This window comes from Centrocercus urophasianus, unplaced genomic scaffold (genome assembly GCF_019232065.1).
Source record: "Centrocercus urophasianus isolate 14NV4802_14NV808 unplaced genomic scaffold, USGS_Curo_1.0 seq_10, whole genome shotgun sequence".
Taxonomy (NCBI): domain Eukaryota; kingdom Metazoa; phylum Chordata; class Aves; order Galliformes; family Phasianidae; genus Centrocercus; species Centrocercus urophasianus.
This window is the reverse complement of record NW_024884142.1, coordinates 70427526-70451672: the sequence shown is the minus strand read 5'-3', so window position 1 is coordinate 70451672 and position 24147 is coordinate 70427526. Positions and strand designations below refer to the sequence as shown.

General features: G+C 43.6%; 1 protein-coding gene across 2 annotated transcripts; it reads left to right on the top strand.

Annotated features, from left to right (window-relative positions):
• The first annotated feature begins 2168 nt into the window (after positions 1–2168).
• SRD5A2 (steroid 5 alpha-reductase 2) lies at positions 2169–22901 on the top strand. Of its 2 annotated transcripts, none has more exons than XM_042824966.1 (5): positions 2169–2452; positions 17400–17563; positions 20298–20399; positions 20955–21105; positions 21603–22901. In XM_042824966.1, the coding sequence occupies exons 1-5, from the start codon at positions 2169–2171 to the stop codon at positions 21667–21669; spliced, it is 768 nt and encodes a 255-aa protein (XP_042680900.1). In that variant the 3' UTR covers positions 21670–22901. The 2 variants fall into 2 exon arrangements, with proteins under 2 accessions (XP_042680900.1, XP_042680911.1); XM_042824977.1 differs by lacking the exon at positions 2169–2452 and adding an exon at positions 14900–17212.
• Positions 22902–24147: the final 1246 nt, after the last annotated feature.

The window sequence follows — 24147 nt, the reverse complement described above, 5'->3', positions numbered from 1 at the left end:
GCTAAGAATGTACATTTTCCCATGTTTTTTCAAAAAATATTTCCAGTGAAATTTTTACTGCCAAGACATAGAAAGCATTCTAAATATCAGCAATTCACTAGAAGAGGAGTCTGAACTGCATGAAGTACCTTTTATATTGTGATTGTGTTGGCTTAAGATCATTTCAGGGCAGATTCTTCACCACCTGGTACTCCGTTGGACTGGTGAAACCAGCATCTCTATAGGCACCTGTAGAAAAAATAAACTTCATTTTAAAATTCAGTTTTAATGATGCTATACAACACACACTCTTTCAGCAGTGTACCTTGCCTTCTCAGAACCCACTGATCTATACACAGAATGCTCCTGCAGAACTGCTTTCACCTTCTCATCATAATTCCTGAAGCGGAACTTAGTCAAGAAGGAATTGCTGGGGAAATCCTGTTCAGCAGTTGAATAGGATGGATACTCATTCAATTTATTTCAAACAATGAATATAAACACTCTGGACCTTCACCTAGGAGAACATCTGTCCATAGGAAGGCTTTAGATCTCTGATAAGAAATAGGTTTTCTAGGTTATGATACATTTGATGTTTCATTCCAACTTAGGATGAAATTAATCTTTTCTGTGTGAATTGGAGAAAGTTTCTATCTAACTAGCTCACTTTCTAAACTTCAGATGAATTCCCACTCCGATGTCTTCCAACATAAATGAGAATCAGGCTCACCCAGTCTGAATCCATCCAACCAAAATTAGAGGACTGCCTGAAGCCACCAGCACTGTGACCTCTGGTCTTTACACTGTCTCTGTCTCCCCATCATTTTTAGCTTGAATCCAGAGCATACTTTTGAAGTGAATTCCACAAATATACCCAACTACTACAGAGCTTTGATTTGCTTCATGAGCAGCCTCAAGGTGCATCACTGTTTTGTTTTGTGTTCCGGGCTTTTTTGTTTGTTTGTTTGTTTGTTCATTTTTTATCAAACTGAGCCAGAAGATACACTCCATGAGTATACATAATGTGTTTCTCTCTTGCTAACATGCCTTCAGTCTATGGAATCAGACCAGAGGTCATTTAGATTCATAGATTCATAGAATCAGTATAGTTGGAAAAGACAACTCAGATTATCTAGTCCAACCACCAACTTATCTCCACCATGTCCACTAACCATATCCCTCAGTGTCACATCCATACAGTTTCTGAGCACCTCCAGGGATGATGACTCCACCACCTCTGTGGGCAGGCTGTACCATTGCCTCACCACTTTCTGAGTTTTTCCTAATATCCAACCTGAACCTCCCCTGGTGCAACGTAAGGTCATTACCTCTCGTCATATGACTGTCATCTGGGAGAAGAGGATGATTCACTTTCAGGTAATTGCACAGAGCGATAAGGTCTCCCCCGAGCCTCCTCTTCTCCAGAGTGAACAATCCCAGTTCCCTCAGCTGCTCCTCATAAGACTTGTGCTCCAGACCCTTCACGACTTTGTTGCTCTAAAGAAATTCCTTGAAGTAGAACACCCTGAAACTTGTGTATTATGAGTGCTACGTCCTCATGTCCAACTGTTTTACTATGGATTCATTTCTGTTTTATGGTTAGTACATCTGCACAGCTGTGCTCCAGAGCAGCTTTCTTTTTACATACAGGTGAGAGATAGCAAGCGTCACATTCTCCAGCACCTCCTGAAACGGGCTGAAGCTAAGCCTCTCGCACCCCATGTTAGCACATAACCGCAGCCAGTACCACTACTGCTCCATGAGGATGGCTTCTCCGGTAGTTTGCACGGCGTCCATCCTTTTGCTGAGCTGCATCCAAGAGCTTTCTTCACAACGACACGGATGCAACTGGAATTCACGGTCTCGAGCTGCCGTGCCTGTGCGGTTTGATGTTCCGGCCCTTCTGCGGGAGCTCGACTTCCAAAGCTCACGCTTAAACCGGCCGTGTGAGCGGGAGCCGCTACCCACTCGTTACTCCGTAGCTGTCCGCTAGCACCCCGCTCCCCGAGGACGGCGTCAAGGCCGGCGGCGGGCAGCTCCCCCGGGACGCCTGGAAGCGAGGGGCTGCGCCCTCTGACGGGCCCGGGCGATGGGAGGCAGCGCGGCGGGGCGGGGTGACCGCCGCCGCTCTAATAAGACCGGGGCCGGCACCGCTCGACGGCCGCTCGCCTCGGTGCCCCGCGCCCAGCATGCAGTGCTTTCCCAGCCTGGTGCTCGCGCTCAGCTCGCTGCTGGGAGCCCTGGCGTTGCTGCAGCTCTCGCTCTACCTGCGGGTGCCGTCCCGTTACGGCAAGCACGAGGAGCGGCTGTGCCGTCCGCGGGGCCGGCTGCCGGCGCGCTGCGCCTGGTTCGTGCAGGAGCTGCCCTCCTTCCTCGTGCCCGCGCTGCTGCTGGCGCTGCGCAGCCCGCCCCGTCTCGAGCCGCTGGGCTGCCGCCTGCTCTGCTGCCTCTTCTGCTGGCACTACTTCTACAGGTACCGCCGGGCGCTCCGCTGGAGGCCGCGAGCACCTGCCAGTCCGCAGGGGCGGAGGGCGGCGTGCGGTGGGCGCGGCGGAGCGTGCGCCGCCGGGAAGGAGCCGGTGCTCGGCGAGGAGGCAATGCTCTCCGCGCTTTCCAGCAGAGAGAGAGGTTTCGCTATGCCGGAGCGAAGTTTGGAACGAAACGAAAGCAAACGTTACGCAGAGGAGCGTGCGAAGCCCTCGGTGCGGGAGGGACGCGCGTGGGGCGACCCCGAGGGGAGAACGGCCGCTGCGGTCCCTCTGGCCCGGAGCGGCACCGCAGCGGCGGTTTCTCCCGGTCTGTAAAATGCAGTGCATGTATACGTCAGAAATTCCGTCGTGCGTATGTCGGTGAATGCCGTCAAGCTTTGTTCTTGTCATCAAAGAGCAAAGCCGCGACCGCTCCGTCGGTGGCAGCGCGGGCAGCGCGGCACAGCCCCGCGGTTGCCGTCGGGTTCTGCAGGTGGCAGGACGCGGCTCCGAAGTGCGCTCAGCGCAGCGCGGCGATGGGCCCTTCTGCAGCACGGAGCAGGGCCGGCTTTACCTGCCCTCGCGCTTTCGTCTGCCGTGGATCTCAGGCGGCGCATCAATGATTTCCCGCTCACGAGAAAACGGCCTTCCCACAAGCGGCGACTTCCCCGCGTCTCTCTGCACGGCAGGGTGCGGAGCTTCTGCGGTAAAACCTTTCTCTGCAGGTTCTTCTTCTTCTTCTTCTTTTAATCCAAATTCGTATTTCTATATTTTTCTTTCTTTTCCTTCCTAGAATTAAAAATCATGCAAGGAATAATGCTCCATAAATGATTCTTTGCTATCCACCCACGATCTTAGCACTGAAAGTCTGACTGCGGTGTCTCCACAGGCAGTGAGGGATGGAAACAAACAAATATTGGCTGTAGGAAATGCATTTAAACCAGAGGGAAAAAAATGGTTTCAAGTGCTAAAATATTTGACAGATGTATTAACCATCACCGCCGTCGTCGTTTTGTTGCTGTGCTAAACCAGCTGGAGGATGCTACCCGTGGCAGGCACGCTGTGCTCCCAGAAATAGGTGTGTTGCACATCTAGTTTAATGCACTGTGCTCGTATGCTTCTGGCTGTTTCACAAGCAGAGGTAGGTGAGCACCACCAGGCACGTGAAAGACATGCTGCCCTACCGCTAAGCGCCCATCTCTCAGCCAGGTTCTGCTTGCTGTTGTTTCTGCGGGGCTTGGGCAGAAGCCCCGTGTTTTCCTACATTTTCTTTCTCAAATAATTTAGGGGCTCTTCTCACCTGCGGCCAGGGAATACTTATTCCCTTGTAAAAGTAAAAACTCTTATTTAGCCAAGTCTATACAACAACCTATTTTGCTTCTAATATTGTGTGTCACTCTGGTGTTATTCTTTACAGCAAACCATTCCGAGATGCTTTCAAACCGATCAATATTTGAAATGCTGTGTTATGTATCAGTGCTCCACTGTTATGTAGAAGAGCAAGAAAAAGAGAAAACGAGGACTTTTTCTGGCTTAGGGCATTTTGCCGGGATATTTGAGAAGAGGTTCAGCACTTTGATATAACAGCCACTGTTCATCTTTATATTTTTTCAAGTGATTATCTTTACTAGAAATAAGCAAACAGGTTTTAGATACTTTCCTGATTGGACTAAAATATACAATTGGTCAATAATAAAATTACATTAGCTCAGTAGAGGTAGCCTATTGCAGTTCTTTTGACTTTAAAACCGTGATGTGAATAATGATGTTTCTGCTTTTAGTTATAAGTATGTCCCACTAAGCTATTCCTACTTTTCCTACCCACTGCCTGTCATTTGCATTTCAGCATTACTTTATGTTTGTATGAAAATAGCCCCCTTTAGACAGAGAAAAGTTTCTTCATCTATCATTACATATTTTAGTGACATCTTATTCTCTGCAGGGAAGCTCTTATCGTTCCTAATTTTGTCAGCTCTCTTACACCTAACGTGCCGATGGAAGGGCAGTTTCAAACAGAAGGATATTACAGAAGGAATATTACAGAATATCAAAGGCTATTATAGTAGCAGAGATTTTTCAGGGCCACTGAGCTGGCTGTTCTGCCTTTCTGTCCACCAGCCCGGCTGTGCTGCCTCAGGAGCTCGGGTTTGTCTGAAGCAGATACTTGAGTCCCTCCCAGTCTCGGTCTGAGAGCCCAGAAGACAGAAAACCCATCCTCTATTCTACAGAGAATCTGCTGTTTTCTCTGGTAATTCAGTCTTGTGAATTCTTCCGCTGTCACTTGACGCGTTTAAAATGTGCTTGAATTTGACTCCCCTTGATTTCCTCCTAATGATGCTTACTGTTTGTTGCTCTGCGCTAATTCAAAGCACCCCGTAGCATCCCACTGTATTTTCTGAGCCTGATAACATTCACACCGAAATCAGATCATTTTTCAGCCTGCTTGCTACCGAGCTGTCAGGTCCTCCGCCTTGCACTTGTGTGATCCAGATAGTACAGGAGCACGTATCCTATTTCTGATGAATTGGCTACTGCACACGGTAGGGAGTTTGTGAAGGATTGAGGTGATTTATCTGGTGTCCCGGTGCCAGCTGCAGCAAGCGGACATTACCCCGCCTGACACGCGCTACTCGGTCAGGCACGCAGTCTGTCAGGATAAAGTTACCCTTTCACAAATTTAGGACCAGCCTTAAGCCGGCGTAATGAGGGCGTCCCGCTTTTGCACGCGGTGTCCCGTAGCCGCGACGTTCGGAGGAACCGTTTCTAAACAGAACTGAGCTCCGCCGGCTTTGCTCGTTCCCTCTGCCGCCGCTAGGCTGCAGCCGCCCTCTTCTTGGCGGGCGGGAAAAGGTGCGCGCCGTGCTGCTTCGGAAAGGGCCGGGGCCAGGCTGCGTCTGCCAGGGGAATCCCACATCGCTCCCCTCCTCTTTGCCTGCCGGCCTCGGTTAGCCAGCTCCTCGGCTCCCTCGACGCGTTCTTGACTACCGCGGCGTGGTGGGAATTTAATCGAATCCAAATGGCCCCGTGGCGCTAAAGCAAACTGCCGTAAAAATCGGAACGTTATCACATCTGGTTTAGGTAAGCTCACGGCTTCGTTTTCGCACGGGGAGGCAGAGGAAAGGAGGGAGAAAGTGAGAAGAGCAGTAAATGCCAAGTCCGCCATCTGCGGCGGTCTGTGGGGAAAGCAGATGAAACGATGAGCGTACAGGAACTGTTCGGCGTCAGTGACTTATGAAGGATTTGGTTTGAAACGTAGTTCGCCAAGGGGCTGTGCGGGAAAAGCAGCTGCAGCCCTCAGGTGGCGGGAGGAAGCCTGTTGGCTGCGTTTCCGTTTTGCAGCCCCGCTTCAAGAACCGAGTGGGGAAACAGGAAATGAGGGGATGAGAGGATGGCATCACGATGGAATTCCGTATAGAGCTTAGCACTGCATTTCTCTTAGAACCAGAATTGGATAAAAAGTGAGAAAGACAGAGAGGGACAAGAGATGTCACCTTCAGTAGTAAGGGGAAAGTCTTGTCTCTCTGAGCTACAGAATGTTTTCCTCTGCGAGTGCAGAAAAAACAGATTTGCTTTTTGAAGTGCACTCAAGTCAGACTGGAAGGCACTAAGAGGCCACTCTTTCAGAGACAGCTGGATCCCCATCCCGCTTTGATTGTAGATTACCCATTTGGTGTGCCTGTACTTGGTTTTCTACAAATCAAGATCTCCCTTAAAAAAATCAGGGAAAGTGTTTTGTACTGGTTCATAAGGTCACTCTACCATTTTCATGCACTCTCTCTTGCCCAGTCCATGAGTTTAACTTTTTGCAAGTCATCTCAGTGAGTTCCAGTAATGCCAACTATATCCTATTTCTTCTTGTGAGTGAAAATACTAGATTCACTGCTGTTTGCAGTAAGGTTCCTGCGTAAGTAGTCAACCGAAAAATCTCTTTGCATGGTTTGCCACAGAAGTGTAAAGTGTTCACACATCCAGTGCTAGCACTGAGTTTGCTTCATTGCAGTCTCCTCTAGCATTACTAAATACTCTCCTGGTTAGTCCCCCATAATAGAGCACCAGCTGATTGCCTTCCTTGCTGTTAGTACAAATAAGCTCATTTATATGTTCTTTTTCCACTGGAAAATGGCCTCACATTACAGACACCTGCGGTTGTTGCCCAGCCAGAAGTGTGCCAAAATAAATTTTCCTTATATCCCTTGGAATGGAAGAAAATAGGTGGAGGAAACTCAGACTTTTATCTTTCTTCACGTCTTTTCAAGATGACACTCTCGTTATTCAGTACATCTCTACATGATGTGGATTGTTCTGTGCTGTTTTGTCGTTACCATGCAGCTTTGCAAACTGTTATGGTTCTGTATTTATAACCAAAGTTTTCTTCCCAGATGGGTTCCACTGTGTGCCATCCTCTTGCTTTCTATTTCCTCTCATGCCCACCATTCCCACTGTGTTACTAAGGCCTAATTACTGTACCTGGTTGTTCAAGGTTTTGTACTCCTATGTGCTGCCCTGCATTCCAGGTGATGTTTGCTGTTTTGCGCCAGTCCACTGCCCTAAGCTCCATATCCTTAGGGTCTGCTCTGTCCTCTGGAAAGGAAGTATGGCACGCACAGAGCAGGCTGCAGAAGCTTTTCCTTTGTTCGGTCCATTACCAGATCCCTGCTGTTGAAATGAGAAGAGCTGAACTAAGACAGAGAAGAAAAAAGAAAAAAAAAAAAGACTAAAGTATATACAGGCATTTCAGTAAATGTTTTTACTTTAAAATAACATTGTTTCTACCAAACAAGGAAATTTTGATTATGGGATGTCAGTGGTATTCCCTTATTAGGGCTGCTCTTTTAAGTCAGAAATAAAATGCAAGGGAAAGGAGCTAAGTTTCATTCCATACACGCAGCAAGGCATTTGTTGAGGACTTTACTGTTTCAAGGTCCACAAATCTATTTTTCTGATTTCATATCATAAAAGAGACAGTCTTTATGAGGGAAGGTAATGCTTTTTTAATGAACCAGTAAATATAATTTGACAAAAGGAATTTTTCTCAAGTCCCTCTGTGCACTGAAAAGCCTATATACTTAGGTTCTTTCCTAGTTTTTGGTGAAATAAGGTGAAAATAAAAATCTATGAAGCTAACTTTGTAGTATTTCCATTATAAACATAGCCGCATTCCAGAAACTGCATCTGTTGGACAGCCACTGATGTAACTTATGTTCTTGGTATCTCTTTCAAAATAGAAATAATCACAGTCACTTCTTGTTCATGCCATCGGGTTTTTTTTGCATTATGCGCATTTGAACAATGATTGCCAAGGATAAAGTGCAGGAAGAGTAAAATTTCATTAAAAATCACTGAGAAACACCTTGAGAGCTCACTGCAGCCTGTGCAGCATGCAAGCTCTAGTTTGTCAGTGGCAAAAATGCACAGCTAATGGTGGCAACTATGTTGAAAAATAGTGTTTTGTAGCTGAGAATTTGCTCTCCTAAATAGCGTTACTTTGTTCTTTGTATCTGTTGTATTTTCCATGGAAATAAACAAAAGGCATTACTTTCAGAGAAATATATCTATACAGCCCCAAACAATTCCTATTCACTCAGTGCGGCCTAGGCAAGCCAAAAGGTTGGACACCCATGGGATGGATGTTGATAAGAACAAAAGAGTTATGAGGAGCAGCTGGGGGAACTGGAGCTGTTTGTTCCAGAGAAAACGAGGCAGAGTGGAGACCTCATTGCTCTCTATGGCTCTGCAACTCTCTACAAAGAAGGCTGCATAGAAGAGGGTGCTTGTCTCTTTTCTCAGATGACAACTGAGAGACAAGACAGTGGCCTCAAGTTGTGTCAGGAGAAGTTTAGACGTTAGGAAGAATTTCTTCACTTGAGGAGTGGGTAGGCGTTGGAATGGGCCGCCCAAGTAGGTGGTGGAGTCTTTGTCTTTAAAAATGTGTGGATGTGATGCATGGAAGGGAAGAGGAGATGTGAGAGGGAAGTATCTGTGTAAACCTGGGGAGCAAAGGACACTAACACTGATACTTTCTGTGTAACGAGTGCTTCACATAGCAATTTTATGTGCTAGGAAATCTTGCTAGGAAATCTCATGTAATAAGTATTTTGGGAGAAAGCAAAAATGACTGTGAATCAGACAGAGCCTACGGTAGCTCTTTTTATTACAGGATATTAGAGGATATTAAGTCTTCTGATCATTTTAATGTAAGTGCAAACTCGGGACGTGACCTGGCCATTTCTGATTCTGTTCCTCATTGGGCCTTACTGCCATGGATGACCAGAGGTCATATGGGTTCAGAAGCACTTTGGATTTAGACATTTCAACCAATGTTCTTCAAGATGTGAACCTAAGGATTTAGAAATGATAATAATTTTTTTACCATTTTGGAAATAGAATGACTTTCTGTGTAACAGCTGTAGAAATCGCTCAGATTGAACTGCTGTTAGAAGGATACGTTTGAGATTCTGACTTACAATGGCAGGATACTGCCAATAAATAGAGGTATTTAAAATTAATTAAATTGATCATGCTCAGTAATCCTCAAGACCCAGGATGCAAGCCTGTGCAAATCTGGGACTTTAGGACACTTCAAAAACTTTCTTAATTTTTAGACATGCAAGTTGGAGTTTCATGCTTTTTGCTTGTGTTTTCCATTTTCAACTTCTATAGTCTATTGGCAAAAATGATTACACTAATAATTTTATACTTACAGTTCTTCAGATGCAGCATGGGCCCCAAGAGTTCAAGTTCTTTCCTGCTTTGTCATCATGATGATATATTTGGGTCTCTGAATTTTTGTTTTCCTTCATAAATCAAATTCATCTTCGCTGTTTTTGAAATAGTTTGAAGTAGACATTCAGCTGAGGACGGAGTTTGGTCTGAAAAGTGGAATGAAGCTTCATGTTTTTAATCAGACTATCCCAAGACATTTGTTCTAACTAAGCTGACTGCGCAAAGCTGTCAAAGATGAAAAATTATTTGAAATGCTGTATTGTATTTTCGAATATGTGCAGAGAACAAGTCTGCTAAAAAGGCTTGAAATCTTATTTTTCAAGAAAGCACTAGGCTCTGAACCTGGAAAAAAATAAATAGTGTTTCTGGTCATTATGGTTATGAAGAAGAATTTTCTAACATGTGACAAGTCTAAACTGCCACAGAAGTTTAATTCTGAATCTTTCAGTTTCTCAGAGCGTTCCCTTGCATAGTAAGAAATAAGGAAGATGGCTCAGTTCTGCACTTTTGAATCCTGTGGGCGGTGGTGAAATGGTCAGAAATCCTTCTACCATTATCCTGCTGCATGGTGAAAGACAGAAGCATTCTCAGCAAAGGTAGGGCCTTAAACTGTTTTTGACAGGCGCGTCTGTAAAACAGAGCTAGAGAAACACTGCATTAGATTATGACCTCAGTTTTCTCTCAGTTTTTTCTTTTTGCTGTAAAAAAAACCTGTTTGTTTTTTTTTTACAGCAACACATAGCTCACAGTCTCAAACTGCTTAATGTAGCTGAATAAACAACCCAAATGTACCAAGTCTCCTCACTCGGGATTGAGACTCCCAGGTAGAAGCTCTGTCATCCTGTGCACTCATATCCTTAGGTCTGTATCTCATCTCTCGTAGTCCCCAAAAATCTGTCCTGCTCTGTGATCTCCTGTGCCAGACACAGCTGCTGGGGCCTGCTCTCCACAGATGGGAGCAGTAAGCCTGCTACCCCTGAGCACGTGCTCGTAGCTCCCCCAGAGTGGACAGTCTCCCCAGCTAAAGATGGAAACTAGAAAACCTTCTCCACCAGATACCACACAAACCAATCACATGGGCATTTAGGACAGGCAGAGAGGAAACCAGGAGGCCCTCACCTCCCCTGATACCCACAGGTGCCTGGTGCTGCTACTGAAAATACTGGACAGTCCCTACTGCAGCAGCTGCATAGATCATTGCTGTTATATGTCCTGGTTATGAAAGGGTTTTGTAGTTTATAGTGACCTACAGAGGCTGTGCAAAGCCAACAAAATTCAGAGTTAAATATGTAGCAATGCCTCCAATTTATTTCCATGGAAACTACAACAGATACAAAGAGCATAATTAAACTATTTGATAGAGTAAATCCTCAGCTACAAAATGCTGTTTTTCAGCATAGTCACTATCAGTAGCTACCAGCAATGAACGAGAGCCTGCATGCTGCCCTTGTAAAGATCTGCATGACTGTCTGGAATGTGGCTTATCTTTCACGTCATTGCCACCACAGTTGAAATGCACCATCCACTGTTTGGTCTCCAGAAACATTCAGTAAGTGCCAGTGAATGTCAGTGAGTGCAATTTTTTCTGCATGGGGAAATTCAATAACATACCTCTGCTTCATACAGACTTCCATGTCAGATGCCATTCTGTTAGACTGCCCCCTGCTGCCATCTGTCACACAGCAACAACATGTAGTGGAATACTGGGGGGAAAGTTAGAGCTCTGCTGTCATACCACCAACATCCCACCTCTGAAATTGTAGGCCAAAATAGTAAAATATGTGGCATTACTTTCAGAGCAGCCCTCTAATACAGCACAATGCATTTTCATGTACAAGTCAATATAAACTACGTGAACTCTGTGTCACTGTGGAGTCACTTCCTACCATAGGATCTGGAAAATCCATTGTAGAGGAGACAAAGACCTGTTTGGATACTCAGGAAAAAACTTTTTGTTGATAAAGATACTCAGCCATAACTGCAAAGGGAGAGGGGCAAACATGAAAGAACTACAATGAAAGAGAGACAGTGAAGTTGTTGGGTAGCAAGAGATAAAAACATTGACTAGGTGAACAAGAAAACCTGAGGAACCATAAAGGAAGCAAAGAATCTAAAGAAGGACAAAGAAAGGACAAATTCAGGAAGGCTAGGAGAGCAAAATGGAGAAAGATCAAGAATTTAGGCATAAAAGAGAACAAAGAGAGAATTACTGGAGTGGAAAAAAATCATTATGGGTATCTTGAAGACTGCTTTCAGTGTATCTTGCATTTCTGTTTTCTGAACAGGTATGAAGCCTAGTGCATGTTGGTAGGAGACAGCCTGACCAGCGTGTAGCTTTGGAGATGGTTAGCTGACTAAATGTCTAACTTTCTTTGGCTGTTTCTCAGCGCCAGGTGGACTGCTTGTAGAAAATAATTAAGTTTTCTCTCATAAGTGCAGTTGTAAGAGCACAGTTTTGTGCATCCTTCGATTTTGTACCATTTTTTTTATACAGATGTGTCCTTTTGTTCTGCTCATACTCTGAGCTTCTGTGAACACTGAACTCTGCTCCAGAGGAGCACTGAGCTTTTTGAAGCGCACAGAATAGTGTCTGGTCAAGTTACTCTGGCACATGTTTCATTCTTTTGGCAGACAACCATAGTTTAGCAATAGGAACAAAGTGATTTATCTTCATAAATATCAAGTGGTTATTTTTGGAGAAGAAAAGAGGGAGATACCTTGCTGAAATATATGGTTTGGCTGGCTAAGCCTTTGACACGCCATCGCTTAGATAAAATAACAGACATTCTCGTAATCTTTAAGTACTGCTGTCCTTTAGATGCCACCAATTAGTAGAGAAAAGCATGAAATATTGTGGTTGGGTACAACCACATCTTGTCACGCTGACCCTAGTCCTGTCCTCCACCACTCACACAATTTTAAATCTGGACCAAGATTAGTTAGAGTTTCAGCTGAGGTAACTGGCCGGGCATTGAGTTCAGGCTGCAGCCTGGGCAAAAGGTTTTGTTTGTGCTGTGGTTTCTTTTGCTCAGCTAATTCCAGATCTCATCGCTGCTCCCCAGCTCTCTGTCAGTGTCTCCCCCTCTCACCAAGACAGCTCCAAGTTCCCATTCTCAGTTCCTTGAATTTTATTCTCAGTGCTTTGGCCTGTACAGATGACATTAGGACAGGAAAGGCCTGCATGAGCTCCAGTGCCCCATAATGATCAAGACTGTGACAATCCGGAATTGCAATCGCAGAACAAATTACGGAGAATTAAGAAAGACAATCAATCTAAGGATTGTTCCTGATGGCTGCTTGTGTAGCCCATCCTTAAAAACAGTGATGGATGTTCCTCAAACCCTCCAGCTCGTATTTCCTTCTTTGCAGTAAAGTTTTATACAATTGTACTTTGCTATAATGTTTTCCACAGGTTTTTTATTAGCCGCGTTAAACAACCTTGAGGCCTCCAGTCTTTCTACAAGGGTCACACTTCCCAGATCACAGCTGTTTTCTCTGGGCTTTGCCTGTGTCTCTTATGAAGTGCAGGGTTCAGCTGCATACAATGTAAGTTCCTACTAGCTCCATGCAAAGAGGAACTAATTTGGGTGCCTCCATTAGCACTTCAGTTTTCACATCACATTTTAACATTTGCTTTTTTAACATGCCCTGACAATCCCAGGTCATGCTAAGCTTGCTACCAGCGCTCCTTCCTCCATCCAGCCAGTTCTCCAGCTAATCTTTTATGTTTTGTTAGATGTGCCCAAGAGTTGTTCTTTGCCATTGTCTTCACTTAACTAAACTGATTCCTAAAAACACAAAACCAGTATTTCAGGATTGTTGTTAAATCTATTTCTCACTCTTGGTGCGCTCAGTATCACCCAGAAGCGTGCCAGCCACAAACATATTAAAAAAAGACTATTTTTTATTATTACTTTATTTTTCCCAGGCAAGGAGGCTATTACAAACAAAAGCATTAGACTTTTTAAACAAATATTCATCTTGTCATAGGTTGTAGACTCTGGTACTTCGCTGTGTAGTCTCTGTGATCAAACCACATGTCCATTTGGGCCAGTCTTGATTCCAGGAGTCATCTGTACTCAAGCAATAGTTCCTTTGCTTTATTAGCTCCACCTTTGGTGGTATCCTTTGGTTATTGTATGGGGCTGCTGAATCATGGCCTGAACCTCTGATGGATCACCTGAGGCGAGCCACGAGTCAGCCACGGGAGCACAGGTGAAGGCAATTCACCTGTGCTGCTGGAAGGGGTGGAGCCTGGCTGCACCTCTCCTAGACCCATTGAAGAGTTGACTGCTAGTGAGGAAGGATCTCTTCTGCAGATTTGTTCCGCTGGAGTTTATCACGTGAGCCCAGGATAGGGTGAGTGCCCTTTTTTCCTACTCTGGTATAATAATTACATCAGCCAAACTCCTGGATATGCTATATCATCTATATATTCATTGATTGTAAGTTATTAAAGGGCAGAATATTTTGAAAACAGTATTTTGTGCTTCAAAATGGAAATCTTTGAGAAACAAATATGTTACCTTAACTGTACACTAGCTGTGGCTTGCTGACTGACTGTGACTTGCTGGTGCAGCCTGCTAGTGCACCAAGCCCAAGAACTTTGTTCTTGGCTTCCTTTTAGAAAATGTGTAGTAATTGAAATGTGGGACTTGCTGCTAAAGCCCGTAGGAAAGACCACAATGGTTCAGCATTTTTCACAATTCAGTGCCTTTTTTGAACTGTGAAAAGGAAGAAATATCCTTTGTTGGTTCTAAGATGCTGTTAATCACTGGAAGATACCAGATTTTTCCAGTGATGGCTTCAGAAATACTGGAAGACAAGAGAAGCAAGGAAATAATTTGTATATCAGCTTTCAAAATGCTTTTGAAACCTGGTTGCTGTTGTAATGGATTTACAACAGCAAAGATTTGTTCGTTGGAGTCAAGACGACCCAGTCCTTCCTCACCAATTAAAAACAAATCCCCATTATCAGGTCCTGTTCTTTTGCTTTCTTTTTTTTTCAATGATATGTATTTTATTAAGTATAGCATGTATTTTATTAAGTATAGCACATCTAATAGTTCCTGCATGTAACTACGCAAAAAGAACTTGCTTTCATTCCTATGCTGTATATAGCCTTCTCACTATGCTAACCATACAGCATACCTAAAATTTGTAACAATTGTGGGCATCTGGCTAGTAATGGATTGCCAGAATGACTGACTTCAGGCTTTTGTAGTGCTGGAATTTGGCATTATGTTGCCCAGATTCCTTAGATCTTTCTGCAGCTAAATGGATCTTTTTTTCTTTTTTCTTTTCCATCAGTAATTGATAGCAATGTAGTAGCAGCATTTTGTTTTTAGGCACTCACATCAGACACATGTGGTTTTGCAAATTATTGTAGATTTCTTGCTATAATCTCACTTCATTCACATGTAGTTGTAAGCAGCTGAGCTTTTCTGATCCAGCACCGAGAATTCAACCTGAACTCTGCATTAGGCTGTGTGGCTGGGAAATTGAGTGCTGTTGCTTAACCTCTTTAACTGCAATCCATGGTGTCAGCCTTCCTGGGATATTTTCACTCTGGAGCTTTGCTCGTAGCTTTGCTGGTGTTCAATACTTTTGTATTCTGGGGAGTTAACTCCATCCTTTTGAACTTGTTCTCTTTGTCTATTTCTCTTAGATGAGGTGTGAGCCACAATGAAGCCCTGAAGTTACCTTGCTGGGTTGGAGTAGAGGTCTGTCACAGTGCCTGCCTTGGCAAAAGTCTTTCAAAAGAAAGTGCAGTAAATGGTGGTCAGCCATCCAAGGGAGATGCTGCCTTCTGCCTCTTTGAATTGGAATGTGATTTATCCCCTGAATTATGAGAATGAATATGTATTCCAAAGCCTTAGACTTTTTCTCCTCTTTATTAAAGGACTTGCCTTTATTTGTAATCTGTGGCTATCTCCCTTCTTCCAGTGTTGTTTGTGTATTGTATTAAGTATGTTTATTAATTACATTTGAACTTGCTTCCTTTCAGTATCATGAGAACACTTGCACACAGTTATTCAGCCCCCCCAAACAGATTATTTTCTCATATTCAGTGTTATACTTTAATCTCTGCTCTTAATTCAGCAGCTCCAGTGATGCAGAATGGAAATCTCTTCCAGGTCTCTTATTATTTTACCACTCTGAATCCTTTCCCATTTCTGCTATCTTTCACTCAGTCAGTGCTGCCCAGGCATCCCTTTCTCCATCACTCTTTTACTCAAGGACTCCTGAAACTCAGACATGGTGCTGTCTGTCTCAGAGTTTCCTCATTCCTCCTCCCATCCCTTGATCAGATTTGTGCCTGCATCCCTTCCTCAGGAAAGATGAGTGCTCCTACAAGAAGCCTTCATTCAGTCCTGAACCTGCTCCTAAGAGACTGCAAAAATAGGGTGTTCTTGTGAACAGGCTTCAAGTTGGATGAATTTTCTAAGTGGGCCACAAGTAGCTCAGTGATTATAAATTGAGAACTGTGCTTTAGATAGAATACTCAGAAATGAACCTGACACAAAAGGCTTATGATTGTCTTATATAGCTAGGCTATGAGCTTGTCAGTGTATATCCTTCTTATTCCTTAAACTGTAGTGACTAAAAATTCCTCCAGAGATCTTTGGAGGAACGTGGAAGTAGGATGTACTGCATGTGGTTTTTCTCTCAGTTGGGGTGAGAGACTCTGCAGTTTTCAAGGGAGCTGGTATACTCCATGTAAGCAGAAATTTGATGCAATTACATATCATTTTCTCTTTGAAACGTGCTAGTCTGGATAAGAAATGACAGAAAAGATGAATAATTTATTATTCATCCATTTTAAAGGAAACTGCTGGCAATGGTTTAGTCAGATGCAGTGCGTTTGGCCAGTAAAGATGATAAAGGACAAAAGGATTAATCATCAATATTGCACAGGAAGAAAAAGGTCAAATTTGTCATAGGTCTAAATCCAAAAGGCCAATTTTTGATCTGCTCCTCTAAAGTGGTGGCCTCTGATCCTCTTCTGATTTGCACATTGCAAAATAATCTCTGCAGTGATGCAAACTCTTCCGTGTACTATTTAATCCTATCAAACGCCTTCATTTTATTTCAGTTGCTTTATCAAAACCCACCAGGAATAGTCTGTGTGCTCGTAATTCAAATTGACAAGTGTTGTATTAACAGAATCTTCTGGCACTGTTTAGATACAAAGAGCTGAGTCTGACCTCCAGATTTATTGAAGCAGATTTCCCTGGAAAAATTACTTCACAACGTGGATTCTTCAATGAAATTCTGACATGGAATTTCAGAAGTGCTATGAGGTAGAATTTCACTGACGCCAGGATTTCGTTCCCTCTACTAATTAAATAAATAGTTGACATCCCCTGAGATTGCGCATGCAACTTTCTTCTGTCCTGCACACATGGCATTCATGTTAGATAGAGCGTGTGGTTTTTCCTTCCTTGCACTGCTGGGTGAGCCATCTTTGAAGGGGCTTGTAGCCTTTATACTGCCACAGCATATTCTGGAAGCTGAGAAATGTCTACTCATGTTAGGAATGGTTGAAGCCGAGGCAGGAACTTCTGACCACCTCAGCTAGAGAAATTGAAAGGTTCACATGCATACCTGTTTTTGATGAAGAATCTCGCTCAAATCCACTGTGTAAACTCCTTTCACGGTGTTTTTTTCTCTCTTCTGTACAATTTATTTTCTCCAAGTCTTCCTTTGTGAGCAACAGGCCTGAACCCGTGATTAAGCATTGGTGAAGGGGCATGGCCAGCCCTGAGAGCAGTCTTGGTGGTGGGGTCAGGAACATCTCCATATGGAAGCTCCTCCACAGTGTTTGTGGCTCTTCTGGGAAATGGGTATTGCAGTTGGCACTGCCCCTCTCTGTAGCAAAAGGCAGCCAAGATCTTAGTATGAATGTGCTGTTTGTGGTTCAAGTTCCTCCTGCTACCAGCAAGGGAAGAGGAAGGCAGAGAGACATTCTTGAAGCCACAGCAATTCTGGGTGAGATTTCCAGCTTCCTGTGTTCCATCTCAAAGGACCAGAAAAATGTGGTATGGGCAGTATTTTTCTTGATTCCCATTTGTTGTTGGTCTTGCTTTCTTACAGTTTTCCATTTCTTAATGTTTACTGAGTTTTTCATATTTTGTGTTTTGTTAAGGTTTTTCTTCCTGCAGCAGAGAAATTACGAATACGCTGTTATCGTGAAATGTGCTGACTTTGTTTTCTTATCTACCTTAGGACGTTTATTTACCCCTTCTTCACTAGAGGCAGGCCTTTCCCGCTGCAATTGCTTTTCTTTGGCACACTATTCTGTATCTATAATGGCTTCCTCCAGGGGTACTACCTGATCTACTGTGCTGAATACCCAACTGATTGGTGCACCGACATCCGATTTACATCAGGTAATTACAGCTGCAGGATTCCCGAGATCTAATCTCCAAGCAATTTGTCACCGCTTTGAATTACATCCTAATCTTCACTGAACATGTGAGTCAGATCAGTCGTGATGGAAATCGGCATGAAAGCTGCCTGCTGGCCCAGATAAAACAACTGAATGTGTGGTGACATTTATTCTTGCTAGGAAGCCACCACTGAAGGATTATGAAGTAGGGTATTGGAGCACAGTCTCAACTCACCAACCTTGCTTTTCTGGTGCCACTTGAGCAGGAATATGCAATTGCTCAGCCAGATGTCCACCAAACAGTGGCCTTGTGCAAGGGTAATCTGTGGCTTTTTCTGTCTACCAGGGAGGTGTGCACTCAATGCAGCCATTCTGACTGACAGAGCGCAAAGCCCCAGCATAAATGGGGCTTTAGAGACAAAGGGTTCTTTTTTCTTGTTCTAGGGCACATGGGCAGATTAGAGATCATGCATGGTCTGGTTGTATGTTAATAATGTTCCCTTATGTTCTGTAATTTAATAGCCCAGCTGAATTTCACCCTGTAAAAGCCCGAAGAGAATAACGGAGCAAGGGCAGCTAGGTGCATTACACAGTTGGTGCTGTGCAGAGGATGGTTTTTAAATACAGACACAGAAATAAAATTGAACAGGGAGGTAAGAAGAAATGTTTTGCATACAGCAAGTACAAAATAACCAAGGTACATTCCATACTCTTAAAAGCAGTGGATAAAAGTTCAGTCTTAACTCACAACATCCCATCTTAAAAACCCTGGACACTGTGTAGAAACAGCTCTACAGCCATCAAAGAACACACTGCATTATTTAATTTTGACAGTAAATATATATATACATGTGATGAGAACAAAGAACTAATGGGAAAACAGTAGTGGTGGTCCTTAAGACGTCAAGTTAAAACAATGTATTCATCTTCTACAACTTCTTCCCAACTTTCTGTTACTACTGGGAGCGCTGAGGTTTTACAAGACCTTTGTTTTTTGCTCTGTCACTTAGCACACACCACCTCTACTTGATTCCTGCCTTCCCTATCGCTGTCAGATGTGGTTTTCTCAGTGTCTAATGTGGCATGAAATGTAGGGCATGTCACCTGCAGAGTTCCTCAATCTAGTTTCTCAGCTAAACAGAATCTGCTCAATGAATCTCTCTGGCCAGAAACTGTCAGCAGCCTCCATCAAGTGAGTGGTTGCTCCATGTTCATGCCCACAGCTCTGTCCAAATGGCCTGACTTTTAGTGGACTGAGCAGCTCTGGGTTTAAGGTTCCTCTTCTTGTACTGATGATATGCTGGATAAGTTTGTGTTCTTTGATTTTCTCTTTTCACAGCTTTTCCCTTCCATCCCTGGCCCCCTCCTTCTCCCAGCTCTACCTGGCCCATCCAATACTTAGCTACCTGATATCTCTGGGGACTGTGAATACGTAGCTGCTGCTCAGGCTCCCCCTGGCCTCTCTTGAATGACTGATTTTCTAGATCATTAATGTACCCACTTGTGGGACCCAAGAAGGAGCACAGAGGCTTCCCATAGGCAGTAGAAAAGAATTGGGAGCAGCAGACTATCCTCACATCTGCTGCTGCAGCTGGTAGCACACAGTACCACAAAGCACTGTTCTTTGGCTGAGAATAGGGCATACAGGTATACTGGAACATGATGGCAGAAAGCCTGATGAGCAACTACAGACCTGTGTGCAGAGATTTTTCTTGACATTTCAGTCTTTCTTTTTATGATGGCTTCTTGGAAGCTATCTGCTCCACATCCTTCATGAAAATAGAATCTTGATTTGGATTTGGAACATGCACGTATCTCTGCACACATTATTTTTCCCTCCCTTTTGATGTTCAGTGACTACCACAAAGATGGTCAGAGGGCTGGAGAATATCTCCCGCAAAAGCAAGCTGAAGACACTGTGCTTGTTCATCCTGGAGAACAGAAGGCTCTGGGGGCACCTCACTATGGCTATCCAGTGCAATAAGGCAGCTTACAAACAGGAGAGAGGCTGACTTTTTTCTTGATCTGACAGTGATAGGACAAGGGGGGTTTTAAATTTAAAATTTCATCAAATTAAATTAAAATTAAATTAATTAATTTAAATTTAAAGAGGAGAGGTTTATATTAGGTGTTAGGAAGACATTTTTTACTCAGAGGGCAGTGAGGCCTTGGCACTGCTGCCTAGAGAAGCTGTGATGCCCATCCTTGGATGCACTCAAGGCCAGGTAAGATGGGGCCCTGGGCAGCATGAGCTGGTGAGGGGCAGCCCTGCCCGTGCCTGGGAGTTGTGACTGAAAGATCTTTAACGTCCCTTCCAACCCAAGCTGTTCTATGATTCTATGCTGTTTGATGACAATGGCCAGGTGAAAAATTTGGCTTTTTCTCACATTAGCTGAAAGTGTTCTGCTCAGCCTGACAGAACAGTCTGCTCAGGGGAGTCATCTTAATGTGCAGAGATGGTGTTCACACTGAAGCTCTCCAGAATAGGTGATCTCGTAGCTGACACAGAGATACATGTTTACCTTATCATCATTCACTCATATTTCTGGGGATCTGTAACATTTTCAGTAGCTATGCGTCTTTTGACTAGAGAAAAAGCATTCACCCACATCACATTGGGCCTCATATCTGCCTTCTCCAAAGGTAAACCTCGCACGTTGTAGTATTCCTTGTGCAGGGATAATGGGGCAAACCAGAAGCTATCTTTCTAATCCATTTCCCATTTCTCTTTCAAGGCCTCCTCTTATTTCTTCTGGGAATGGGAATCAACATTCACAGTGATCTCCTGCTGCGCCAGCTGAGAAAACCTGGGGAAGTAACTTACAAGATTCCTCAAGGTATGTTTTTGTCTTAGTGAGAAAGACAGGATGTAGGTCAGTGCTATGAACCTGGAAATGCCCATTTCTGTAGAGAAACATGGATGGGGATCCAGGACACTCCAGTTTTGGTGTTGACTCCTGCTGGCTTGCTTTGGATGCTTGTATCTCCTCAATCATCACTGCCTCTGCCCCGTTTTTCACTTTCAACGCCTGCCTTCCTCTTGCTGTGATTAGCTAAAATACAGAACTGAGATCCAGATTTTGTATTCCCTAGAGGCAGCGGAGATGTTAATAAATGAGGTTCATGTCATTCTAATAATGGCTTTCTTAAGTCTTTCCATTTCCAAATGGAAATAAACAATTGTGAAGGTGCCAATAACTTCTTGGTTAGAATAACCTCTGACTCTTGTACAGTATCCTTCTTTGTAGTTTCTCTTGGCTTCGGGGAAGTCATTTTAAGTTTCTCATATGGTTTCTGAATAAAAAGGTAGAGTATTCAGTTGCTTAAGGAAAGAAAAATTCCATGTGCATAAGATGACATATAAAAATTGCATATTTTGCCTTTCATTTCAGGGGGGCTGTTCACTTATGTTTCTGGAGCCAACTACTTTGGAGAAATTGTGGAATGGTTTGGTTTTGCCATCGCTACCTGGTCTCTACCAGCCTTCACCTTTGCCTTTTTCACTCTTTGCTGCATTGGGCCCCGTGCTTACCACCATCACAGGTATCAAAACTCAAACAGTTTCCTGCCTCTTGCTCATGGAACACATTTTGCAAAATGCCAGGGAGGGACAGGGCTGGAATCCAAAAGAAAACTGAAATTTAATGCTACGTACAAGAAGCATGCTAACCTGTTTGCAACTGGATGAAAGTACAGCAGTGCGCTGGAAAAATTGTTAAATAGGACTGATGGTCATTTAAGTAGCTCTGCTTATGTCACTACTCCTTCCATATTAAGACATCCTGTCACTGAGCCTGGTAAACACATCTTCTCCTGAGGGTTCCTTGCAGTGCTTTGGGATAGACGTGCTCCTGTGCGCTGAATTCCCGAATTAAATAGTAGTGTAAATCTCTTGGGATTGTTCTTTCGCAGAGTAACACAGAGAGGTTGCAAAGCAAGGTAGATTGGAGGCATTTTAAGGTACTTCAGCTGAGCTGTATTGAAACTGTGCAGTTTTCTTCCTCGTACGCACTTTCATTCTTTTGTTTGTTCTCTTTCAGGTACTATCTCAAGACATTTACAGACTACCCAAAATCAAGGAAAGCTTTGATTCCTTTTGTTTTTTAATGACTTGGATATGGATCCTGTATCCTATTTTTATAGGGCTTTTTCCAATTCCTAGTTTTAAAGTTAGGTCTGACTATAAATAATGGTACAAATGATAACCTGGGGTTGTAACAGGCAAGAAGTTCGTACAGAACTGAAGTTCTTGTTTTTAAATACAGGGGAAATTGCAGACAGTTTTGGGTAGAGGGACTTCCCAAATACTTGCTTGTCTGTGGAGTTCTACCTGTGGAAAATGAGTCTGACTAGTATGACTCCACTGACATTGTAGAAAAAAACACTGGCTAAAATACAGTGCAGAAAAGGAGAAAGTAAGCCCATGACTTAAGAGGAAGTCTTGGGTCACTCCAATCTATAGCCCTTCTGCACCCCTGCTTCTTCCTGCCTCATGCTGTAGCTCATATGCCCTCGCGGCAATCTCCTTTGTCAAGAAAGTAACTACCCTTTATTTTTCATCTAGAAGCAAAGTTAGCTTCCAGAGCCACAATGCAACAAGAGGACACTTGTGGGCATGAGGCTGGGAGCAGTGTGTTGTGGCACAGAGGTAGCATGAAGTATGTCGATGCGCAAGCATTTTGAGCTGCCACAATGTCTGCTTTGCTTCCTTGAGTAATACCCTTCTCACTGCTAGATGATTAATATTTACTCACCAGAATTCTTTTTTTTTTTAAATGTATGTCATTAAAATAATTGCAGCAGCATTAGAAGTTTTTCCCTTCTGGCAAATTCAGAGGTCTTTTCAAAATAATGATTTGTTCACTCAAACACACTCAATTTTTATTCATTAAAAAAAAAAAACAAAACAACTTGAAATGGTGATGTATAACAACAGAAACAATGAAAACAAAAAGCTCTGGGTTGAAGAAAACATTCTCAGACACTGGCAGTACATTTTGTCTAAGAGGAACATTTTCAGATACTCGTATTAGGAAATGATACACAGATATTATTGAATTTCCACAAGGACGCAGTATTTTTTTTTATATAATTTTAGAATATAGTTAGGAATTTTCCAGAAAAAAATGTCATCAACCTTAATAGGAACAGATGTTTCAGAAAACGCTGATAGTTTTAGTTACCATTCGCAGCACAAAATCCTGCTAAGAATTATGCTGAATGACTGGGGAAAAAAAAAAAAAGGCTGGACCACATACTAAACATATTACATGCTGCTAGAGTAACCTGATGGGCTGTATGCAATTTTCTCTGAAACACAATAAAATTTATGTAAAGCACAGAGTTGTGATGGTCTGTAATTTATTGTTTACAGAAATGAGCCTCTGTGACGTTTCTTACACAGCCCTGCTCACCTTGGCTTCCTTCTTCTGGGCAAACCCTCTCTGTTTTGCTGCTGTTGCTAATTGTCCTCATATCCTGCAGCAGAGTGGCCTTAGGAAACTGGGTCTAAAATGTTTTCACCCGCTTTCTATTGAGTTCCTGTCACCCTTGGCTCAATATTTGACCTAGGTTTAACTTTGCCCCACTGCAAAGTCCTACTGCACAAACCTATCCCATCCATATCAAAGGAAAGTTGATAGAAGGCCCATTTTGTCAATAGGATTTAAATATCCCCATCAGTTAGACTGTTACTGCTGGTTGACCAGGTCCAGATATTCAGTGGTGATAGGTTCTAGTGGGGACTATTTGCAGGCAGGGGGGTGTAGGCCATGCAGGTCCAGTACCTTGGCATCAGCCAAACTCAGCACATCTTGGGGTGCCCAACACTTTGCCAGAGTAATTCCATCCTCTGCCAAGGGCTGCGGGCAGGAATAGAGTGTGTCATCCTTCTGCGCCACCCCTTGGTGTTTTGGGGGAGCAGGGCGGTTGCACGTGCTTTAAACTATCAAGCAATGGATGATGTTAACTATGATGAAGAGGAGAGACATCTCTCCCCACACAGAGTTTCTCAGTGGGGCTGGTTGTTGCCCTGGGGACACCAGCCTGCCCTGCTGTGCATAAAATGCCACAGGGAGCACACGTGGGGTAACAATGCTCCCTATTCTCTACTTATATAAGGAAAGATAGGATCTGCTTGTCTCTGGGAGAGAAACACAGTGGACATTTTCTTATCCTTCTGCTCAAGCCTCTGAAGGTTATGTGCACATATTATGATTTCAGAGTTGACTGTAAAATGTTTTGAATACCGACACCTTTCTGAATTTCTTTGCAATGCCCTTTTGTTCTGCCAAAAGCTAACACAAGTATCCTCTGCGGTAACCATTTCAAATAGAATCTCATTCCTTTCCTCCTCCTTTTGCAATAACCTTTTTCTGTTTGTTTTTTTTTTTTTTTCCCATCATTCACATTTAAGTTTTCATTTCTCTTTGAGGAACAATTAAGTTTCAGTGCTGTTCCCCTGGAGAGGACTTTCCTGAGGACAGCTCTGAGTGCGGCAGGGCAGACGTGTCACATGCAGAGCTGATCACCAGCCTTCATCTGTGCTGGCAGCTGATGGGAAAATGAATCCTTTGTCCCCAGGCC